General features: G+C 47.4%; 1 protein-coding gene across 3 annotated transcripts in view; it reads left to right on the top strand.

The window, feature by feature from the left end:
• Wdfy4 (WDFY family member 4) overlaps nucleotides 1–22636 on the top strand; it is a 254176-nt gene that overhangs the window by 164297 nt on the left and 67243 nt on the right. For all 3 annotated transcript variants that reach the window (XM_006976744.4, XM_076544367.1, XM_076544368.1), the window contains 4 exons: nucleotides 8886–9034; nucleotides 14763–14883; nucleotides 17262–17347; nucleotides 19018–19080. In XM_006976744.4, the coding sequence (XP_006976806.1) occupies nucleotides 8886–9034; nucleotides 14763–14883; nucleotides 17262–17347; nucleotides 19018–19080 (419 nt within the window). The remainder of the gene's footprint in view (nucleotides 1–8885; nucleotides 9035–14762; nucleotides 14884–17261; nucleotides 17348–19017; nucleotides 19081–22636) is intronic.

Raw genomic sequence — 22636 nt, 5'->3', positions numbered from 1 at the left:
AATGGTGCCCCCTCTTGATCCTTCAGTAGCCTGGAGATGGTGCTTTAGGCTTCATGTGCTTCCTATGTAGTTTTTCATGCTAATGCTGTGGAGTGGAAAGGCATCTAAGCACCCAGGAACTCAGCTCCCCTGCTAGGACTCAGTGCTAAGCATGTGCCCTGCCTACTGCATAGGTGACATTCTCAGTCTCTAGGACATGGTTCCAGGTCCACTGTGGCCTTAGCCCTGGTCTATAATGACCTCATCCCTGGTCTACCGCAGTCTTATCCCTAGTCCACCATGGCCTTACGACTGGTATATGGTGACTTGTGTATGATGACCTTATTTCTGCTTTGTCATGGTCTTATCCCTGCACACTGGAATATTATTCTTGGTCCACCACTGCGTTTGTCAAACATGGAACTTGAATTTGAGGAGGGATGTGTGGGTGTGAGGATCTTCGAAACATGAACACACTCAAGCAACTATAAAGAAGGTCTATTCATGTCTTCACAAGACCCTGGGCTACCGGGGGCCTTATGGAGAGCCTGCTCCAAGGCCACCTCCAGGGTAACGCAAGAAAATCCTTGAAGGCGAGGAGAGCTGGGCTTTTTCTATCTGAGGGTATTTAGAAATAAGTGTCTATCTATCTGACTGGTAAAACAAGAAAACACACATGCTTTCTGATGTTAACTTCTCTCTTACTTCATCTTAAGAATGCTCTCTGACTCTGTCTCCACACAGCTACATAACTCCACATTGTTACATTCTATACATACATGTCTTTCTTTATGTACATATGGCTATACATCTCTGTACATAGTTACATCTGTTTTCACATGGCTACACATCTTTTACATATATTCTCTTCTACATCTCTTTTCTATATAGCTTCATCTTCCTTGTCTCCACACATCTCATTTACATAGCTTTCGCAGCATACAGCTCGTCACACAGTTCCTAGGCACAGCTCCTCTACGTAGCAGTGGCTCCTTCACAGAGCTCTCTCTCACACTTACTCATACACTTATTTCTTCTAGATTATTCACTCATTCTTTACTCACTCACTCTTTCACTCACCCATTAGCTCACACTTCTCTCATGCTTCTTCATCTCTCACCCAGACACACACACACACACACACACACACTCTCTCTCTCTCTCTCTCTCTCTCTCTCTCTCTCTCTCTCTCACACACACACACACACACACACTCTCTCTCACACGTACACGCACAGGTGTGCACACTCTCTCTCACACACGCGTGCACACACACACACTCTCTCTCACACACGTACACGCACACGTGCACACACTCTCTCTCTTTCTCTCTCTCTCTCTCTCACACACACACACACACTCACTCACACACACACTCACACACACACACTTCCCTCACATTCTACAGCCGCTCTCACATGGCTCTGCACAGCCATCTCTCGCCACACGGCCGCTGCTGCTCTCCCTCAGCCAAACTCTGGACAATTATGAGTTACATTTTCCAGGGCCCTACCCATACTCATAACACAAGATAAGTCATGTAGTTTTGTTTAGGCTAGTGATGTCACATTGACCCATGCACATAGCTCTAAGTTGGTGAGGGGTCCTAGACAGTAAACAATGGGCTGAACCTTGAGCAGTCAGGGTAGGTGCAGAAAGGGAGCTACTGCAAGGACTATGTCTTGATGTAAACAGCCTGACCTTGATTTGGCAATAAACAACACCTGGGAATTAACCTTTGTATATTTTCTGCAGGGGCAGCTTAGTCTGTTTTGGACTAGCTCTACGGTCTTTGCAAAATGTGTAAAAGGCTGTCTTTTAGACTAAGAATACTGTTACTTTCCTGTGTCAGTAAAGAAGAACATTCTGGTATTATTTCTATACATCAGAATTATACAGCTTAAACAGAAATCCACAGCTAAATGTGTGCCCAGAGATGTAAAACACACCACCAAAGGGCTGTGGAAAACACCCACAGCTGTTCTTATAAGGAGGTATAATGGTGGCACCTGAGAAAGTTACAGACAGAAAACAACCGGTTTCCACAGCCAGTGACCCCACGGCTTTGCCAGGTGGGGCTCCCCATCAGGGAGTTATATGTCTGGTGGGTCAACTTGTCAAACACCAGTTGTCACCTGTATACTCCCACGGCCCTCGACACCAGGTCTCCCACATTTTCTACATTTCTAAATAAAAGCCTCCTAGGAGAGGGCGTGACAGTGCATCCATGTTTGCCCCTCAGAATCTTCATTCTTCCTCTCCTGTGCTGCCTGAAGAGCCTTTATTTTTATTCCTAGAGGCCCCAGGGCATAATTCCCTTCTAGTGAAACTGGTCTGTCTTTGCTGAGACCTTTGCAATTGCAGGATCTGTCTTGGACCTGGGAAAGCCACAGCCCTGGAACTCCAGGGTGGCTTCAGCAGAATTCATTTCCTTGTGTGATCAGCTGAGCTCTAGTCCCCTCCAGCAATACCTGGGAAGGTAATTACTCTGTTACTCTGTGCTGCCTTTGCATCATTGATTAATGATTCCCAGAACCACAGCACATTTCCCTGCAAGCATCTCCATTTGTCCTTTGTGTGGTGGGTTTAATGCATGTTAATTGTGGACCCGTCAGTCACTACATTCTGGGGTAGTATCTCATACCCTTCCACTCCACTTCGGGATCCATCCAGACTCACTCCAGTGTTGGTTTCTTTGTGCTGTTTGTTATTCTCTTTGATTACATGAGAAATTAAACAACTGATTATTCTTGCATACAAACTCATTGAAAAATGTGACTTTGACCTTAGTAACCAGCTCAAAGGGAGAGATTTTTGCTCTGGACAGCGTATCTCACACGCTCTTCCCAGGTATCTTTAACTAAAGTGCTTGCAGGACGTTAGCAAGGGTACTAACTGTGTTGTTTCCAAACTTCCTGTTTTGCTGAATCACCAGGGCTTGGTAAAAAGCACAGCTGCCCATGACATCCCAGATTAATGGCTTCTAAGGCTCTCTCTCTGTGACATACTTTTTACACAAGGTGACTTTTGAGTTGACCTATAACTTACCTTCTTCATTTCTGCTGTATGTGCATAAACTCACATGCATGCATATGTATATGCACACACATGCATGTACATGACTGGCCTTTTCACAGAAGTGCTACACACACACACACACACACACACACATGCATGCACGCACGCATGTGCGCGCCTTCCTTCCTTCCTTCCTTCCTTCCTTATCCCTAACCCAGCCTTGGGGTCACCTCCCTGTGAATTACTTTCTCCCATGAAGCCTGTACAAGACACCCTCCACTACACTTTCCAAAGCCTGTCCTTTCCCACCATTGCTGGACAGCAGTCTCAGACCACAAACATCTTGAAGGCATGATTCTATTCCTTTGCATCTCCAATGGGTGGGGCACTTGCTAATATGCTGTGTAGGAGTAAATGAATGAAGGAAAATATGCTTAAATCAGATGAAACAGCCTAACTGGTGTCCTTGGCTCCATGTCTCAGTGTGTGTTCTTTAGATCATCTACACCAAAATCTTCTAGGTGTGTTCTCAAAATGCTATTTCTCTCTTTCTTTCTTTCTTTCTTTCTTTCTTTCTTTCTTTCTTTCTTTCTTTCTTTCTTTCTTTCTTTCTTTCTTTCTTTCTTTCTTCCTTCCTCCCTCCCTCCCTCCCTCCCTCCCTCCCTCCCTCCCTCCCTTCCTCCCTTCCTTCCTTTCAGATTTATTTATTATGTATACAGTGTTCTGTCTGCATGTATCGCTGCAGGCCAGAAGAGGGCACCAGATCTCATTACAGATGGCTGTGAGCCACCATGTGGTTGCTGGGAATTGAACTCAGGACCTTTGGAAGATCAGCCAGTGCTCTTAACCTTTGAGCCATCTCTCCAACCCTCAAAGCGCTATATCTAAGGCCCAACTCTGCACCTACTGAACTGAAATACAGCTTGGGACTGTGATGTTTGTGCAGCAGCTATGATAACTGTTACAGATTCTACTGTTTCCAATAAATGTACTTTTTTTTTTTTTTTGTCACTGTGACAGAAGACTTGAGGAAAACAACTCAGAGGAAGCAAGGTTTATTTTAGCTTATAGTTTCTGGAGGTTCTGGCTCCACTGCTTTGGGTATGAAAGGGAGAACATCATGGTGGCTGTAACATGTGGCAGGGATTGATGGCTCACCATGTGGTGACCAGGAAGCAGAGAGAGAACATGAGCAGCCAGGGAAAGCCATTCTCTTCAAGGGAAGGCCCAAAGTGACTTACCTTCTCCAACTAGGGCTCACTTCTCAGTAAGGCATGAACTGGCAAATCCATCAGTGGATTAATACATTGATTAGGCCGGAACCTCATGATCCAGTCACCCCTCAATTAGTCCATCAGCCAGCTGACCACCAAGCCTTTGGATCTCAACAGTACTTCAGATCTCAACAGTAACAATTCCCAAGACCCTTACACCCAGGTTTAGAGTACTCAGCGATCCTGTCTAGACACACTCCCACACACCACCAATCAAGTGCCAATAAACATATCCTTAGTGGGGACAGTGGTGGGTGCTGTGCCTTGAATTGTCTTTGGGACTTGTGGTGTGTTTCCCATTACGCTGGAACAGGCAGACCGTGTCAAAGCCACTACTTTCCTTCCACCTGGTCCCAGAGCCTGCAGAAAAAGGAGGGAGGCGTTGTCATAGCTGTTCACTGCGGAAGTGGCACAGGCAGGCAGGCAGGGGGCGTCCCTGCTCCTTGTCTCAGAGAGAGAAGCCCTCACGTAAGAGACCCAGCGCTATGTTTCTATGTATTGCCGCTGTGTTGACACACTCAGACAAGCAGAATCTCCACATTGCTTTAGGATTCTTTTCTCTCATTACTAATGTGACTGATGCTCTACATCATTGTGATCCGCTTAGAAAACGTAGAAAACTGAGTTTATGGGAATCAACACAAATATGACTTTCGTAGTCTGTCCCCTTTTTCATAGTTTTAGTTTAGTTTTTCTCAGCAATCTTTTTTTTAATTACATGAATAACCAAACTCTTATGCCTTCAGGTGCCAAATTGATGGATCCAACCACCTAAGAATCAAATCAGAAAATATTTTTGAAGCATTGTGTCTGTTCTGAGCTCTTGCAGGCTCCAAGCCTCACTTAGCTTTTCTCTAGACAATACAGTACAACAGTGTAGACAGTGCTGGCATTGTATTAAGTATTAAAAATAATCTAAAGATGACTTAAAGCAACAGGAGAGAGGGAAGGGACTTGAGTATCTGTGGCATTTGGTAGCAGTGGTCAGAGGTTCTGGAAACATCCCCAAGGATACCAAGGGATGACGACACCCAATCTGTTTGCTAGCCCTAATAGCATGTGCTGAGCACACAAGGGGAGGAGTACATCGTTCATCTACTCACAAATAGAAGAGAGAATAGACACGTGGCAGATCCATTGCTTCCAATGGCCCCTCTGGGCCTCACCTATGAACTTGAATGCTGCACCAGATTACAGACTAATGCTGCCACAGACAGCTTCCAAAGACACGTGGTTGGCCTTGCCCTTTCTAGATGCACCACTGAGGTCTTGCTTGGGGCCATGTGCCCTGATAAGCTGCCACCCAGTGACTCTGACTGTCATTGCCCCTCACATTTCATCTCCAGCCTCTCTGGCTTTCCAGACAACCTGTTGTTCATCGTCTGCAGATGGAGGTGTATTTACTTTACTTTCTTAGTTATCCACCCACTGGGAATGACTGTACATCATCTAGCAGGTCTTTAAAAAGTTCTCCTAGAGAAACAAAAGTTCCCCTTGTCTCAAGTGATCGATCGATAGCGTCAAGGCATGAGGGATTTCTTAGTCATGAGTAAACACGGATGGAGCCCTCTCAGGGCTAATTTAAATGGAAGAGCAGGTAATAGTTCACTTGGGCTCATTTTCTAGTTTTTAAAATGCCATATCTTTTCTAAGAGAATCAATTTTTAAGCTATTAACCCAGCTCTCTTTAGACATTTTCCTCATGGTTTGGTTTATTCTGGTTGTTACTTAAGCCTCCCCAAAGGAAAGCATCAGATCAGATTGTGGTATGTGCTCCAAAGCCCCCACTGCAGGGACTGTGGAGGTTTTAATGGGGGTGATGCTTGGGAAGGGGAGAAGTTTTGGGGGTGCCAATGCTGGTGTTCATACTGTGTCTTCACATATCACCTCATAAACTTGACGGGGGGACCTCTGAATTCCACCTGTAAAGGATACAAGAAAAACAAGTTTAAACAACCTGGGATAACACTTTGTTATCAGTCTGTGTTGTGATACTCTACTAAAAGATTTGAGGCGTGCTTACCTTATAAAGAAAAGAAGTTTCCTTAGGCTTATGGGTGGCCGAAGGCCCACATGTGGTGGTAATCTTCCGGATGGCAGAGTCTCAGGGTGACACAGGGCATCATGTGACAAGACACAGGAAGTGTGTGAATGTGAGTCTTCTCATCTTTTTCTTTTAAGGTCAGCACTCAGTCTTTTTGCCCCAATGAACCATATGCTAGTAAACACCTCCACAGGGCCCCTCCTCCACACCCTCATGCCCCACAATGGGCAGCAAACTTTGCTCCCCTGGGAGGTACAGTCAAACTGGATTCACATTGTAGGCCCTTCTTACAGTGCTGGCAATCTTGTGCCGCATTGCAAGGGAGCCATTGGCAATAGCTGTGAGAATTTAAAACCTCACCCCGGGCCTCCTGTCTGGTTCCCAGAACTTTATTCCTCAGATGTACCCTGCGATTCAAAGTGACATGTGCAGTATGAGGGTGGCTGTCACAGCCCTGCATGTGCCAAAGATGTTAACGTAAGCTTAAATTCGTGAAAAATTGGTCAAATAAGCTGCGTTGGAATAGTCTGTAACTGTTAGTGAAAGTCAGACGTGTCCACAAGAGGCTGTTAGGAAGGCGCCCCAAGGGGGGCTGCTCGGGGAAAAGACTAGCCGTAACTGTGGAAACACGTTGCTTATCACGTCAGGAGCAATGTAAAGAAAGCCTTATTTGCATTCAGAAGACCTTTGGGAGGCAGATAGCCATTCCCTGATTCCTGGCCTGGGCCCCCTCAGCCCTGAGTGCCTTTCCCATTGGCCCCACCAGCTCAGACTGTCACTGTGTGGACTGAACCTCAGCATGGGTTTGCTGGAACAAACCGCAATGCTGGTGACTGTGGCGAGACGTCTACTTACTATTTCCTTTTTTGAGATGGTCTCATTTGTGGTCCAGGCTGGGCTTCAAAAAAGCTCCTCAACTAATCCTCCTGGCTCAGCTTCCCCAGTAGCTGGGAATATAGGTGTATGACACTTTCAGCCTTCAGATCCATCCCGTGTCCCCAACACACACACACACACACACACACACACACACACACACACACACACACACACACACACACCTTCCTTGCCTCAGAATTCAGTACTGGCCTTTGCAGGTAAGTGCCACATTCTGTCTTTGTGTTAATGTCTCCCCCACACCCCTGCCCCTTTATACTTCAGTGTTGGCATTATAGCTGTGTGCCACCACTACCTTTCGGTTAAGCATTTGTAAGGATGGCAATACCTGGAGAAATACTGACTTTGGCCATGTTCTTAGTTCCTTTGGGTTTTATTCATCATTCATTCATGCTGGAATCTGAATCATTGTCACAAGTCAGAATCCCCGGGATGCTAGCTAGGATCTCCATGTGGATATGCTCTCAGCAAGTATTTTGGAGTGGGGAAGTCGAGGCTGGCCTGGTACAGCTATAATGCAATGGCTTCAGCTGATCACACCCAAGTAGTGGCTCTGAATTGAGACAAAGGGGCCCTAGCCTCATGACTCCATGTTGACCTGTTGCTAGGGGCAAGTTGTCATTGGGAAGAGATATGACCCTGCTCCATGTGCTCCCTGTCAGTGAAGGAGTGTGGGCTGTGGTCCAGGAGCAAGTGTCTACATGGACGCTGAACATCCTGTACTCACACTTGTCTTGGTTTTGCAGAGACAGCAGTACCAGGCTTGCATTTTGGACATACCTGGGTTCGACTCCTGGCTCAGCTACTCATTGGCTGTTACCAGATAGTCCCTGGACAACTGCTTGTCCCCAGTAAAACTTGCCTCATTATGACCTGGGGAATGCTTTGTTTGTTAGGGGGCTAAATGTAAGAGAAAGGACTTAGGAACTACAGCAGTAAGTCCCAACAGACACATCTACAAAACACTCCCCAAAATAAAGGCTCAGAGAACATTGCAGAAGAGGGGCCAGAGACAGGCAGGGAAAGCTGAGAGCAGGAGAAATAGTCTTCCCCAGGGAAGAGGACACCGATTGGTTATCCAATATCAAATGTCAGCCTGAAAACATACAAGTAACCTTACACAGACTGAACAGGCTGTATTTAGGAATATATATGTATATACTTATACATCCTATGTATGTAACAAAATTTAATGGCAAAAAAGGCCTCAAATTTGAAAGAGAGCAAGGAGGGGTATATAGAAGTGTTTGGAGGGAGAAAAGGGAAGGGAGAGATGGTATAATTATAATATTTTTTTTGTTTTTTGAGACAAGGTTTCTCTCTGTAACAGCCCTGGCTGTCCTGGAAGTTGTTTTGTAGACCAGGCTAGCCTCAAACTCACAGAGATCCATCTGCCTCTGCCTCCCGAGTGCTGAGATTAAATGTCACCCAGATGGCTAGATCAGGGTTGTTGTGTCACTGGGTAAGATTAAAAACTACTACACAGGGGATTCAGTGTAAGTGTGCCACACGGGTTGTGATTGGGATAGTCGGCCTGTCATTCTTTCAAGCCTCTACCGATGTCACCTCCAAATGTCCTGTGAGTGGCTGGTGATTGGCCCCCTGATCTTCGCAAGAAGCATAGGCACGTTTCCCACACCTACAGTCTGACTCTAGCACTTCTCTCCCTGCAGGTGTCCCAGAAGGTCCCCCTGGTGATTGTGCAGGGCCACCTGGTCTCAGAAGGGATCCTGCTCTTTGGCCAGCAACACTTCTATGTCTGTGAGAACTTTACTCTGTCTCCCACAGGCGATGTCTACTGCACCCGCCACTGCTTATCCAAGTGAGTTCTCTGATTTCCCCGTAGATTCCTCCAGCCCCGCCTCCTTCCAATCCCCTCTCTTCCTCTTCCTACTGTTTATGGAGGGTTTAGAACCTGTGGCCATGGCAATCCAAAGCCAGCTTCTGGGCTGGATAACATGTTGCCTGGCAGCCCCTCAGGTCTCTACTTCCAGGAAATGTATTGTAGTGCTTGAAGACCTCCCTTGGGTTATTTAGATAACAGACTTCAATCACATCAGGTTACGTGTTCAACAACTGACTGGCTGGCCACTGATCTACATAAGACAATGGCTGCTGGCCCTTCATGCAGAGGCATTTGAGTGCCATAGCCAGCACAGACAGGCTTCTTAGAAAAGAGGTTGGCACACACTATCATTCTGGAGCAAAACATACATGATACAGGGGCACTTACGTGACCATACTTGGGAGATATCCTGGTACTGATATGATAAGGGGGGCTGCCTGAGGATGTGGCTAAGATCTAACAATGGGTAAGATTTGGATAGGACTTTTGAACCATCATCCAGGTCCAGGTCGGGTGACACTTGTGTTATCCCAATGCTCAGGAGGCTGGGGCAGGAAGATCCCAAGTTTGAGGCCAGCAGGGGCTACAAGTGAGAATCCTATCTCGAGTAAACAATACAAAGCAACCAAATGAGGAAAGAAACTGGAGTCTCCCATCTTTACCCCAACTAGGAGCAGACATCGCCAGCAGGAAATCCTAAGGCCTTTCCATAGTGACAAATGTTTGGTCTTTCAGGATTCAACTAGCTCTTACCGACCACTCTGTGCTCTGGAAGGACATCCATTCAAATTCAAACTGACAGTGTTTTGCAGGTTGTCAAGTTGTGTGTTTTCCATGGTCCTTGCACTTAATGGATAGAGAGTTTTTTCACTGACGGTTGCAAAGGTTCCTATGGTAACCAAGTAACTTCTTAGCCTAGTGACTTTGCAAGTGGCTTACCCTAGAGTCACCTGGAGGGATCATTAGAACAGAGTTCTGGACTCTTCCCTTTCTCTAGTTTCTAATTCAGTAGATCTAGTAGGATCTGATATCTTGCCAGCTCCTAGCTTAGGCTGATTCTATAGTCACGGGGGACCATACTTTGAAAACCATTGTTTTTGAATGTTGGCAAAGAATTCAGTACTGACCTCTCAATAGTAAGAATTTTAACTCCCAGTTGTCATGATTCCCAGCTTGTGTCAGGAAGCCGGAGTTAAAGGGTGTGTAGAAGAGTGTGTGCCAGCCCACCCAATTTAGATTAGGGTTGAAATTTGCTTTATTATCCTTGCTGACCTCCTCTCCCCGCTAATTTCCATCTTTTATTCATATCGAAACCTCTCCTATTACTACAAGTCTTTGATGCTTTTCCAAAGCTGGAGGAGTATAATTAATACTTGGCACACTCATCCCATCTTCTTGCTCATGTTTTATGGATACTGATCAATACGGACAGTGGGTCTGCAGACTGGTCTTTGTAAGCTGATGGAAGCTCTCTGCTCTTTCTAGTTGCTCAGCATGCCCATGTAATGACATGCATAACCCATCGCTTCACGCTTCATCTGAGCTTGGATTGAACGGGCCTTAGATAAGATCCTATTGATCAGCTACGCTTTGTTTTAATCATCAAGTTGTCTATCCCTGCAGTTGTAAGAGAAGCCCAGCAGTCAGGCATTTTGCTTTGTAATGGCAAGAGTGACTTCCTTATCTGGAAATATACTTTTCTAGAATGCAGGCAGAGTGGAATCAACTGACTACCTTTGGGTATCTTCAGGAAATGGCCTGGGTATTTTTAGTCACCCGAAGGAAATTTTTGTTAATCCGACAGCCACCCCCCCCCCCCACCTGCCTGATCTTGTCTATGGCCTGAGAAAGTGCTGGCACTACTAGAGAGGCAGCTCTCCCAGCCAGGCTCACAGATCATGTCAGATCAATGGGGCTTAAGCCTTATTTTGATCTGGAGACTAAGGAAGATACATAAATAAGCCTGTTAAAAATAAAGCCAGGCCAACCCTGAAATGCTTCTCTAAAAGCCATCAAGTTGAGCACAGCTGAGCATTAAACCTTGGAAGGGGCTCACTGATATACCATAAAAACATCCCCAAATAAACCCAAGAACACTGTGAGTGCCCCATCACTGGACTTAGGCGTCTTCTGCAGAACTGAAGAAGCTCCTGAGAAACTCTTAGTTATACTGGGTTCCCTCCATGCCTGGGAGTTCAGGGGCTGTGTTAGTTCATTAGGGCTGTGAGGAATTAAGTGGTCTAAAAGAACCACAGAACTTTATAATTACACAGCCTGACAAGCCCGAAGGACAGATCAAGGTGTCAGCAGGAACCCACTTTCTCGGCTGCTCATGGGAAGAAGCCTTCCTTTCCCCCTTGGTTTCTAGTGTCTGGTCAGTCCTTGGAAGTTCTTGGCTTGTACATAACATCCCACCAGTTACATGGCTGTCTTCTCTCTCTGTCTTTACATCGTCTTCCTTGTGTGTCTCTGTGTCCAATCTCCCCTTTTATGATGTCATCGGTTGTCTTAGATTAGTGCCCATCTCATTTATTTTAAGTGTATAGCTTCTATAAATGTCCCATTTTCAAATAAAGTCATATTCTGGCATAAACAGATCTCTTTAGAAAGTCACAATTCTACCCCATAACAGTGGCATCCACTGGAACCTTAGTTATTAAACCCGATCCTCCTTCCATGTCCATGGGCAGTGTTGAGCATCATTTCTCTGTTGCATTCAATTCTGCAAAGTTACTAAACATTCATCTCATGCTTGGTAGCTCCAAAAGACACAAAGAGATGAGACCACTGAAGAGTGTACCATCCCTGAGAGGTTCCAGCCATAATTTCAAGTGTCATTCTGAAAAATTCAAGTGACTTCAAATAGGAGCAAACTGGAGGATATTTTATTTTGAAACTTACTTCAGCTGTCAAAAGCAGGCCACTCAGTGTCATGACTACCATTTACCTGACATAGTGGATTTCCCTAGTATAACTATTAAGAGTTATACCAAGGTCACTCTAGACAATTTCATATGTCAAGATGGCTGCCAGGAAGTAGAACTCTAGACAGCATCCTATGAACTGTAACAACAGGTCCACCTATTGATGAAGAGGGACCAAACTCCTCCTTCTCCCTTCCCATTCACCCTGGATGTCTGAGTGCTGATTTATTTAGCATGATGTGTAAGATGAATTGTTACCCAAAGCACCCAGTGGCACCTGTATGAATACTGTCCCTGATGGACCTGAACTTGAACTTCTATCAGTGAATTCAACAATGGATGCAGTTTAGCTTTTCTGAGGATCCATGACTGTCGAGTCTGTCCTCTATGGTTATGCGGTTCCGGTAGGCGTGAGAAAGTGGCTGTTTCTTTTCTCCCCAAAGCCCCCACCATACTTCAGTTCATTTTTCCTCAGGCTGTCCATGTGTCACAGATGTCAGTTGTGGAATCTGTAGCATGGCGTAACTGAAAGGAGGGAGATGTAGAAGAGCGCCCTGGAAACTCTGAGGAGAGCCTTCCTGCCTCCCAGGACATTGTTGAATGAGCGTGGGTCTAAGAGTCAAGAGGACCTGGGTTTGGATGCAGCAGCAAAGTGTAACCTCGGGGAAACATCACCTCTGGCCAGCAGCTTCCAGATTTGTAGCTGGAAAGGACCATGGCGCATGCTCAGGGGAGACTCGTTTAGGATCAAATCCAGGATGGGGAAGTACTGAGCAGCTAGGGAGCAGGACTCACTTAGTAAACATGCACAGGGCTCAGGGGAGCGTCAGGGGACAGAAGCCATAAGCAAAAGCCTCTGCCTTTGCCCAGCCTGCACAGGAGGTGCTGAACAGCTCTGTGGAGGACCTCTAAGGTGTAGCGGGCGTTTTCTGAGGGTCTCAGAGCAGGGGCCTGTGGGGGCACACACAAAAAAAATGAATGGTTGTCATTCCCACCAGACTTTGACCTGGATGCTGCTTGGCTTAAGCCAAGGGTAGGAGTTAGAATTATCACCATTGCCCCTCTGAAAGTCAGAAATATTTAGAAACAGCTCAACTTACACCCGCAATGGCACCAGAAACGTGCAATGGGTCTCAGCCAGCAGCAGCTTTGAATTAAAGCCTCATGGCCAAAACCAAAACCACATTTCTCTCTGATTAGCCCTACAGCGATGTGGCTCAGAGCAGAGGGTCCAGGAAGGCTGTTCTGAGAAGGGCCAGGAGGGATGGTAAAGAGCCTGGGTTTGTGTCTTCAAAGCTGTCTGTAGAAGAAGCTACCCGGAGAGTTCAGGCTTCCATCCTGTCCTGCAGGAGCCTTCTACATGAAAGTCCGAGCTCTTTACAGTATGGAACCTGGGCCACTGAGTAGACTAGAAACTCCCGCCAGGTCTGTGACAGTCTGACTCCTCTTAGCTACAGAATGGTGGTATGAAGACCTCATGGACTTCACTGGGAGCTAACACGAGGGGGAGGTGAAGCAGTCTCCTCCTCCTCATCCCCATCTTGGTCAGGGTTCCTTCACCTCTGGTCTTTCAAGGCTTGTAACTGGACCGTGAATTCTGTAGCATTGATGTACAGGGCAGGTGTTACTCGTCTTAACGGGAAATTTTATCAGAATAGTCAGAAAGTTTGTGATGGTACACACACAGTTTAAGATCAAATAAAATCTAAATAAATGCAAAATACTGGCTACATGACCTAGATTTTCAGAAATGGGTGTGTCTGTAAAGGGAGTTAATTTTACTTCCCAAGGCCCCATACTCCCGTCCTGCCCCAAGGTGAACTGGTGACTGAAATAACAAAATGCCCTCTTTGGGAATGAGTATTCAGACAGATCTGAGGTTCTCTGCCTTTTCCACGTCCTTCAAGGATGCAGGATCATTCTGAACCTTTAGACGGATGACAGGTAGAAAGCCTCCTGAGATCTCTGTGTGGTCCCATTCTACCTTCTGGATCCTACAGGCTACCCCTCCATGTTGCAGGAGGTGGGACTCAGGATGCATGTGGCTCTACTCTGCTCTTTGGTAGGATGCTGGTTGGCCCTCCAAGGGTCTAGCTTCAGAGAATCTAGAAGGCGCTCCCTTCTTTCAACCAAGCCTGGATCTTGCAAACTCAAAGATTTCCAGTTAGTTCTTTCATCCGCGTGATGACACAGTGTGTCTTCTAATTCAGTGGACTTCGATCTCAGACAAGCACATCTAACAGCTCTGGGTGGTCCATCTGGAGAGCTTCCAGGGCCACTAAAGACACAGAACTAGGGGGAGTGGGTCCAAAGTACCCAAGAACCATGTGGTGTAACCAGTTTTCAGACTTCTGAATGCAGGGACTGGTCTCACAGTCAGCCCTGCTCAGCACCCTGGGGTCAACATGACTCCCTGATGAGGCTGGCACTCAGCCAACTCTTCAAGGGCAGAAGAGAGTAGATTTCTGGCCCTAGGCTCATCAGATCAGCAGAGGCCAATAGAACAGCAGGCAAGACTACAGCCCTTCTCCAGTGCAGCCCTGAACCATGTGGGGCCAGGAGAGGGCGGTGGGTGGGAGGAGCCAGGAGAAGACGGTGGGTGGGAGGAGCCAGGAGAGGGCGGTGGTGGGAGGAGCCAGGAGAGGGCGGTGGGTGGGAGGAGCCAGGAGAGGGCGGTGGGTGGGAGGAGCCAGAAGAGGGCGGCGAGTGGGAGGAGCCTAGCAGCGCCTTCTCCTGCGGCTGTCCATAAGTGTGCACCACATATCGTGTTTCCTTTTCAGCATCAGCGACCCCTTCATTTTCAACATGTGCAGCAAAGACAGGTCCTCCGACCACCACTCCTGCCAGCGCCATGCCTACAGCGACCTCAGAGAGCTCCGGCAGGCCCGCTTTCTCCTGCAGGTTAGTGGAGAGGCTCTGACCCACCCAGGGTGTAAGGGGGTGGTTTGTTCATCATGACAGGTGAACCAGGCATCATCAGAGATACCTGTCTGTGACCCCGCTTGGCTCCTAGGTACCGCTCAGGACTCTTGTGGAGAAACCATGGGTATCATTTCCCCGGGCATCATCTGGTCCCTCACTGACTTGGGTCTCTGGCAGGCTCTCCAGCCAGGCCATTAACTGCTGGGCTATTCTTGCTCACTGGGTCTTCCGGGACTCAGTATCTTTCCTGTGATACAAAACCGCACTGGAGATTCAGGAATTTAGGGGCATCACATAGAGCTGGTGACCCTGAACACCTGTCACCAGTCCCTCTCCTGACCTTCTCCAGAACTTGCCTAGCTCTGAGCTCCTCTATCTCCCAGGCCAAGTGATTTAGGGACCTGAGGACTTTCTCCTCTGATGTACCTCCAGAGCCTCCCAACTGATTACCAGGGCTCCTCACGTCCTGAACACAGATGGAGGCTCCTGTGAGAGAATGAGTTCAGCCATGCTCTCCTGCACTGTTTTCTTTCTAGAACGTTCTATTTAGAAGCATCACCTGCCTCTTGGGTAGGAGGAAGAGAGCTCTGGGGCCCAGTGGCCTACACCCCAACTTACTGCCATCAGTCTGACCTCAGCAAGGGCAGGGCTGCCTCCCAGGCCTTCGAGGCAGCTTCAGGACACAGGGAGACGAGAGCCTGGTAGGAGGAGAGGACAGGGCTTATCCCTCACCCTCTCTGTAGGTTCTGGGATAGTTCCCAAGGGCAGAGAGGAACACTATTTGACTTGGAAGAACTTTCAAAGGGCTCCTTGGACTTGTGGCTTCATTTAGGGTGTGTGGAACACTTGGATTCCTCATGGAAGCCTCCTGCCGGAGTCTCATTATTCCCCAAAGCTGAAGCTCAGGGAGGCCTTTCAAGGGAGGAAAGTCTAGAGTTCCAGCTACCCTGGCAGCCAAGGTCTAGGCCTCTCCTAAGTCCTTTTCCTCCATTGTGGCTACTTTGCCTGAAGAATGTGTTCCTTGTTTTGTCTGACCTGAGCTCTTTCACAAGGAGAGGAGGAAGTGAGGAGGGAGGCATTGTAAGGAAGACGTCCCCACCAGGAAGCTCCTAGGCAAGGTGCCTGGTCCCGGGCTTCATCCCACTCTGGCTCCCTTGGTCACTTCTCCAGGTCACCTCACGCCGCAGGGAGAGGCAGCCCTGCCTTGCCCTTTCCACACTGTACATACAGCACTGAGCATATGTCAGACACACAGAACCTTCCTGGATTTCTGTGCTTGCCTCACAGATGATGTGCATAGCAAGTGTTACCGAGAGTGTTTCCTCTGTCCCAAGAAATAGTGATTGCTTCCAGGTGGCTGTGGAATTCAGAGGTGGGGGAGCATCTGTGTCGCCAAGGGGCAATTTGGCTGATGGAGAAGCTTTTATTATCCAGTTCTGGGTCCTCCCGGGAGAGTGAGAGCCTGTCTCTCTAAGGATCTGAGTAAGCTGTAACCTCCAGGGATTGGATTCCACCCTCTATCTTCTCGTTATTTACGTTTCTCTTTGCAGCACTCTAACATGTCTTGGTAGAGGTCTTGAAGGTGCCCATACAAATACCTCTCCTGCTGGGAGACCTGGGCTGGGAGAACTTTCTGGCCACCAGGAGAAGCAAGTGGTGCTTTCTGCTGGATGCACAGCCCCAGACCCAAGTCGGCCCTCCATGTCCAGGCTTCAGTCTCTCTGGACCTCCCTCCAACCCCAGAAATTCTCTTTCCCTGATGCCATGTCTGGCATTGTGGTGTCCCTTATTCCAAGTCTGTTAAAGGCATAGCTTGGGACAGAGGGAAGGGAGAGAGAGGAGAAGAAAGGAAAGAAAACAGCAGAAGGAGAAGGCAATAGAACCATGTAGAGTTTATTCAGGTGTGACAGTGTGCTGCCACATCTGGATGACTCGGCGACATGGGTGTGGGAAGCGCCTCATCGTAACATGTCTACAGATGATAAACGTGCAGTGGTGCTCAGATGGAGAGTCAGCCCAACTCCATAGCTTCTGGGGTTTCTAGTGAGCTGATTCCTGCTTTAGGTAACAAAGCCTATGACCCAGAGATGTCACATGCAATTTGAGTGTGCAACTGAGCATGCTCTCCCTCTGTCTGTTCTTTACCCGTCCTGCAAATGAAGCCTTCACTTCCTGCTTCATCTGCAGGTGTTATCTGTGGCCACACCCCTGCCTCAGCATTCATCACTCACCCACCACTAACCATAAGGGTTTCCTACCACAGAAACCCACATGGCAAATGGCCACCTGCTCTGTCACCCGCAAGCACCTCAATTTCAGGAGTCATCTTTCCTCATAACAGTAATTTCTCTGTATAGGACATCGCCCTGGAGATCTTTTTCCAAAATGGGTATTCCACGCTCCTAGTGTTCTACAATAACGACCGGAGTAAAGCCGTCAAGAGGTAAGGGCCTGACAAGTTCCCGTTTCCAAGAAACCGATCCCAAACCCTGGGCAGAGAAATGGAGATTTCCCACCTCTAGTCTCAGGGAAAGGCTTCCCAAGCCACAGCAAGCAGAATTTAGGTGAGGTACAAGGAGCCTCCTGACTTTTGAGACAAAGTACAAACGTAAACAGAGGAGCCTCGTCTCTGTAGGCTGAAGTGGCAGGGCCGGTGGTGGCTGAGGGCAGGAGCCGTGCCGACACAGTTCTTTAAGAAGGTGGTTGTACAATGGGCCTTCTAGAACATTTTGGCTGCATTTTCTAATTTTCCAAGTCATTCTTTTTGTGTGTGTGTTTTCGCTTGGCTTAGTCTCTCTTTTGGATTCCAATGGCCAGTTCTAGTCATTCCAATCTCCTGTTTTACTGGAAAGAACTCCGAAGCACAGACTCGCACTTGCATGCCGAAGCATCTTTCCTAAGAGGAGGCTGCTGTTGCACCTCAGCTCCCTTTCTTCTCCAGATAGATGAATCCATCCGTCTAAGCAAGGCCAGTGCGCATCTGAGTCCTTAATACACAGAGTTACTTATTTCTATTGTTACTGAAGCTACAGAGACATGGACACAGAGGAACGAGGCAGAGAGAAGGGCAGGGTCCTGGTCACCAGCAGAGCAAACAGAAATGGGGGAGCAGGTGACCTCTAATCTCTGACCTGGGGAGCTTCCAGCTTTGCCTTTCTGGTGGCCCTGGCTGGTAAATGACCCCAGGGCCAGTTGCCATATCCAGGACTCTGGACTGGAATGGAGGAAAATGGGTACACAGGTTTGTGTCTGCCAGAGTGACTCACTTTGGGACGGTCAGCTGCCTCCTAAAACCCATATGGTCTGTGTGGGCTGAACAGACACGTGGGGTTCACTGTCTGATGTGCTCCTCTAGCTTCTGGGTATGAACCCAAGTTTCCTGCTGTTATCTAGAAGCCTTACACACCTCCTTTCTGCCACTCTGATGGTGTGTTTGGGATAACCAGTTTATAAGAGGACGGTTTATTTGGTGTCACACGTTGGAGGTCCCAGTACTTGATCAGTTGTCCTCATCACTCTGGGCCTGTTGTCAACCAGTGCATCATGCTAACAGTATGTGGCAAAGGCATCATTTCATGGCAGGAGCAAAAGAAGACATCTGGGGTCCCACAGTCCCCTTTGAGACTAGGCCCAACAATGACCTAAAGACCTTCATTTCATCCCATCTCCCTGAAGTCCCACCACATTCCAATAGCAGCACCCTGGGAACCAAGTCTTTCCCCAGGGTCTTTGAGGGGGGCATGTAAGATTCAATTGTTAGCTGAGAGCATGGACTGAGTGTTCTAGGGGTCTTAAGATGACCTTTGAAGCCACAGTGATATGAGGAATGTGTTAAAGTAGTTACCCAATTGGTCATGGAAATATAAGGTACCTAGGTCCTAAAAAGGACCTGCAAGCCCTTAATGCAGTAACTTTTGTTTTTTGCCATTGCTGTTATTAATGTACCTACCATGTGTGATGTCAGAGACTGCCAAAGGGGTACCTCAGAGGCTCCCGAGGTCTGGTGATCAGGACTGCAGGGCAGGGTGGAATGAGGGATGGGGAACTAGGGGTGTAGAGCAATCTTGGGGGAGGGCAGTGGCTCTGCTCATGAAACTTTCTCTTTTTGTTTAGCTTTTGCACTTTCCAACCCAGCTTGAAAGGAAAAGGCCACGCAGAGGACCCATTCAACCTAAGGTAAGGTCAGGTCAGGGTGCACTCTGGCCCTGCTCCGTCTTCATCCTGCTCTGGAGCCAAGCCAAGGGCACAGCCATTTGTTTGTGATGTCTGTCCTTCATCTTACTCCAGAAGTTTCTGCTTTCAATTTGATGGCTACAAACAGGCCTGGAGTCCCCCCTACCCCACCCCCCAGGCTCTCACAGTCTCAGACCTGAATAGCAAGAATCCCCTGTTGTAGAAGGAATAACTCCAGCACAGCCTGGACCAGGCCCTCAGGAAGGGGTGTGCACCAGCCACGAGTGTTTCTGGATGTTCGGAAACTAAATCAATGCAGTCTGCACACACTTATTCAGGAAATCCAAACCTCTTCCAAATCTGAACCAGTGAGCACCAACGGGGTGTCACAAGTAGAAACATCTGAGTGTTACCTCAGGTGACACAGGGGTCACAGTCCAGCCAAGCATACTAAAAATAATGTATAAAATGGTCTCCAGGCTTTGGGTAGAGGATCTATGCATTGAGCCTGCTGACATGGGAGTCACACTGACTGTCAAGAGGCCAATATGAATTTCTTGGTGACAGTTACATCCCAGACCCGGCACCTCATTGTATATATGCAAATATGTAAAATTCCCAAAATATCCAAACCCCAAGCTTTTTTGGTTCTAAGATATTTAATAAGAGATATTCAGCATGAGTGGTGTGTGAATTAGATGGGAATGTAAAAGCCTATAGTGTGGGTCATCTTGCTGGAGAAGGGGCAGTTTTCTGCCCCTAAACTTAGCACCTCCTCTGCAGGGGCCAGCTCCTTGGGGGGCCAATCTAGGATCAGCAGATGTTTTTACTTCTGATGGGAGTGAGAATAGGATGGGACTGGTTTTATCCGGAAGTGTATATGGGCAAGGCAGTTACCTTCCCAGGAATGGTACTCAGTAAATTTGTATTAAATATGGATTTAATGGTCTGACCAATTTCTTCAAAATATTGATAGCTTGTGATTTGTGGTGTTTGGTGCTCAACAAAGTGACAAGCAAAACAACTTCAGACTCCCTTCTATGTGTTGAGTTTATGAGGGAAAGCGTAATAAGAAAAACAAACTTGAATTAAGACTTGGTCAATGACAGACCCACCATGTAGGAGACTGGGAAGAAACATTTCTGGGGTCAGGGGCAAAAGTGCAGCCCCACAGCCACTTTAGGTGGTCTGGCAAAGGCTGATGCACTGGCACGCAGGGAACTATCAGGAACAGACAGGCTTAATGGTGAGTTTGTGAAGTCCTGCGGGAATCTTGAGAATGGCGCCATTTTTATGAGCAACTGGGAGGAAGGAGGGACTTGGCTTATCTTTGAGAAGAATAACCTTGAGAAGAATAAGGTCAGGAATAGACAATAGTAGGTCAAGGACAAAAGTAGAGACTGGTTTGGAGCCTGCTGCAGTGAGCCAAGGGACCAATGCTGGTCAGAGCTAGCGGAACAGTGATGTGAATGGCCAGACAGCAGACAGATGCTGAAGGTACAGGTGATGGGATCCGATGACAAGTGTGAGGTGTTTGGGAGAGGGAAGACTTAGAGAAGTCCTGAGTGGTTGGAAAATGAAGTGGGGACAGTCAGGAGCTGCAGTGGGGGCCGTGCTGACTGCCAGGAGCTTTGTTTGGGATGTGTGAATTTGGAGTGGGCCAGGGGACATCGTGTAGACCATTAGAAATGCGAACTTTTGAGTTTAAGGGGGAGATCCTGACAATATGCAATTTGGAGTAGTATTTCAAACCAAGCGAGTGGACAAGATCAGCAGGTGAATGCGTGCATGTGGAAAAGATGTGCAGAGCTATGCCTTGTACGCACATGGACCTTCAGAGAGGACACACATAGGGATGAGCACGCTGGAGGTGGAGGAGGAAGAGACAGAGAACTAACTAGCCCAGGCTGCAGGTGTGGGGAAGCTCCTAGAAACCTGTTGGGTGCTGCAAGGTAGGGGTGGCCAAACATTCTCAAAAGGCCAAGCAGGACAAGAACTGAGATATGACCACGGATCTTGGCAACACAGAATTATTGACAGCTTCAACAAATGGCAATTCCTGCTGACAGAAGCAGGACATTAGATCCTTTGCTAACAGTGTGAGGTGTCAAGGTGAGTCAGGCACTGTTGTAGGTCGTCGGTGGTAAGGTGGCTGTTTGCCAACTATAACGGACATAGTTCAGCAGTTGATGACGATAAGCTCCAGTGTACTGGTCAGCTGATATCACTCCTGGACATCTTATGTTGCTCTCATGAGACACTTATGTCTACACTTAAGAGTTTTCAGGTCATTTCATCAGCCACCCAAATGAATAGATAGGAGCAAAAAAGAGGCTCATCACCTCATGTGCCTGAAGACAAAAATTGAAACAAACAAACAAACAACCCAGATCACCATCATGCCTGGCTGGCTCTCTAGGCTCTTGAAAGTCTACTGGAAGCTGTGGCTTGTACTCTAAGTGAGGACTTCCCCTTGGGTCAATTCTGTTCTAGGCAGACTTTAAGAACACTTTGGCATCGATGCTTCCACTGTCTCCCAACCAACAGTCACATAGGAAGTCCACCTCATACACACACTGTATCCAGGTAATTTTAGCAAAATATTCACAAATTAATTTTCTCAATCTAGTTTACATGTTCATCTGAGAACCAATCAAATTATTTCATTGGTCAGATCAAGGCAGTGTGCTCTTAAAAGTGCATCTTGTGAAGCAAGCACATGGTGATCTCATAGCTGTCTCTAACCATTCTTAGGCTATTGTCCTCAGAATCTTAAAGGGCTCTTCCTCAGCAACACACAGCCTGTGTCTGTCTCAGTTTCTAGTCCAGCTAGAGAGGAAGCAGACAGAAAATGGGTAGAAGGAAGAATGTGGAAGATGAACTGGTTGTGCCAGAAGATGAACTGATCCACCACACTGGGGATCCCTACAGGGATGGCTGTCAGGTGGTAAATGACAGTTCTCGGTGATGGGTCAAATAACTGGAAATTCCAGTCTTCCATAGGATGATAATAACCTTGTGCACCTCCTCACCTGTATGGAACAGCTGCTTTTAGGTCCACTGTGATGATTTTTCCCTTTGTGGCAGGATCTGCCTGGACCACACTGTGTCATACCTGGCACAGTTCCAGAATGGGCCCAAGAATGGAGGCCCTCGTAGAAACCTTTTGTCATCTGCTGGGAATGGTATACAGTGCTCTAGAGTTGACAACAAAACTCATTTTTCAACACAATGTTCTACCATTGATGGTTTTCTGTTTATTTCCTTTATAAATTCTCTTTGAAAATAATAAAAGACAAGGAATTTAGAGTGTCAGTGATAAGAAGCTATAAAATTCCTGTAAGATGGTGACCTTCTATAATCAGTTACAGTGCCAAGGGTACACTCAATAGCCTGGAGCTCAATATCAAGTCCCCCTTCTTCCCACGCTTCCACCTCAGTCCCCTCCCCAGAGATCAGTGTAAATGACTAGCTCAGAGGCTAGATATCTGTACTGTACACAATCATTTCAGTAAAGCTCATTCTAGCTCCCCCCCCCCCCCGAATGGAGCAATATGGT

This window comes from Peromyscus maniculatus, chromosome 9 (assembly GCF_049852395.1).
Source record: "Peromyscus maniculatus bairdii isolate BWxNUB_F1_BW_parent chromosome 9, HU_Pman_BW_mat_3.1, whole genome shotgun sequence".
Classification (NCBI taxonomy): domain Eukaryota; kingdom Metazoa; phylum Chordata; class Mammalia; order Rodentia; family Cricetidae; genus Peromyscus; species Peromyscus maniculatus.
Note: the sequence above shows the minus strand (reverse complement) of the source record. Positions and strands in the feature narration are given on the sequence as shown.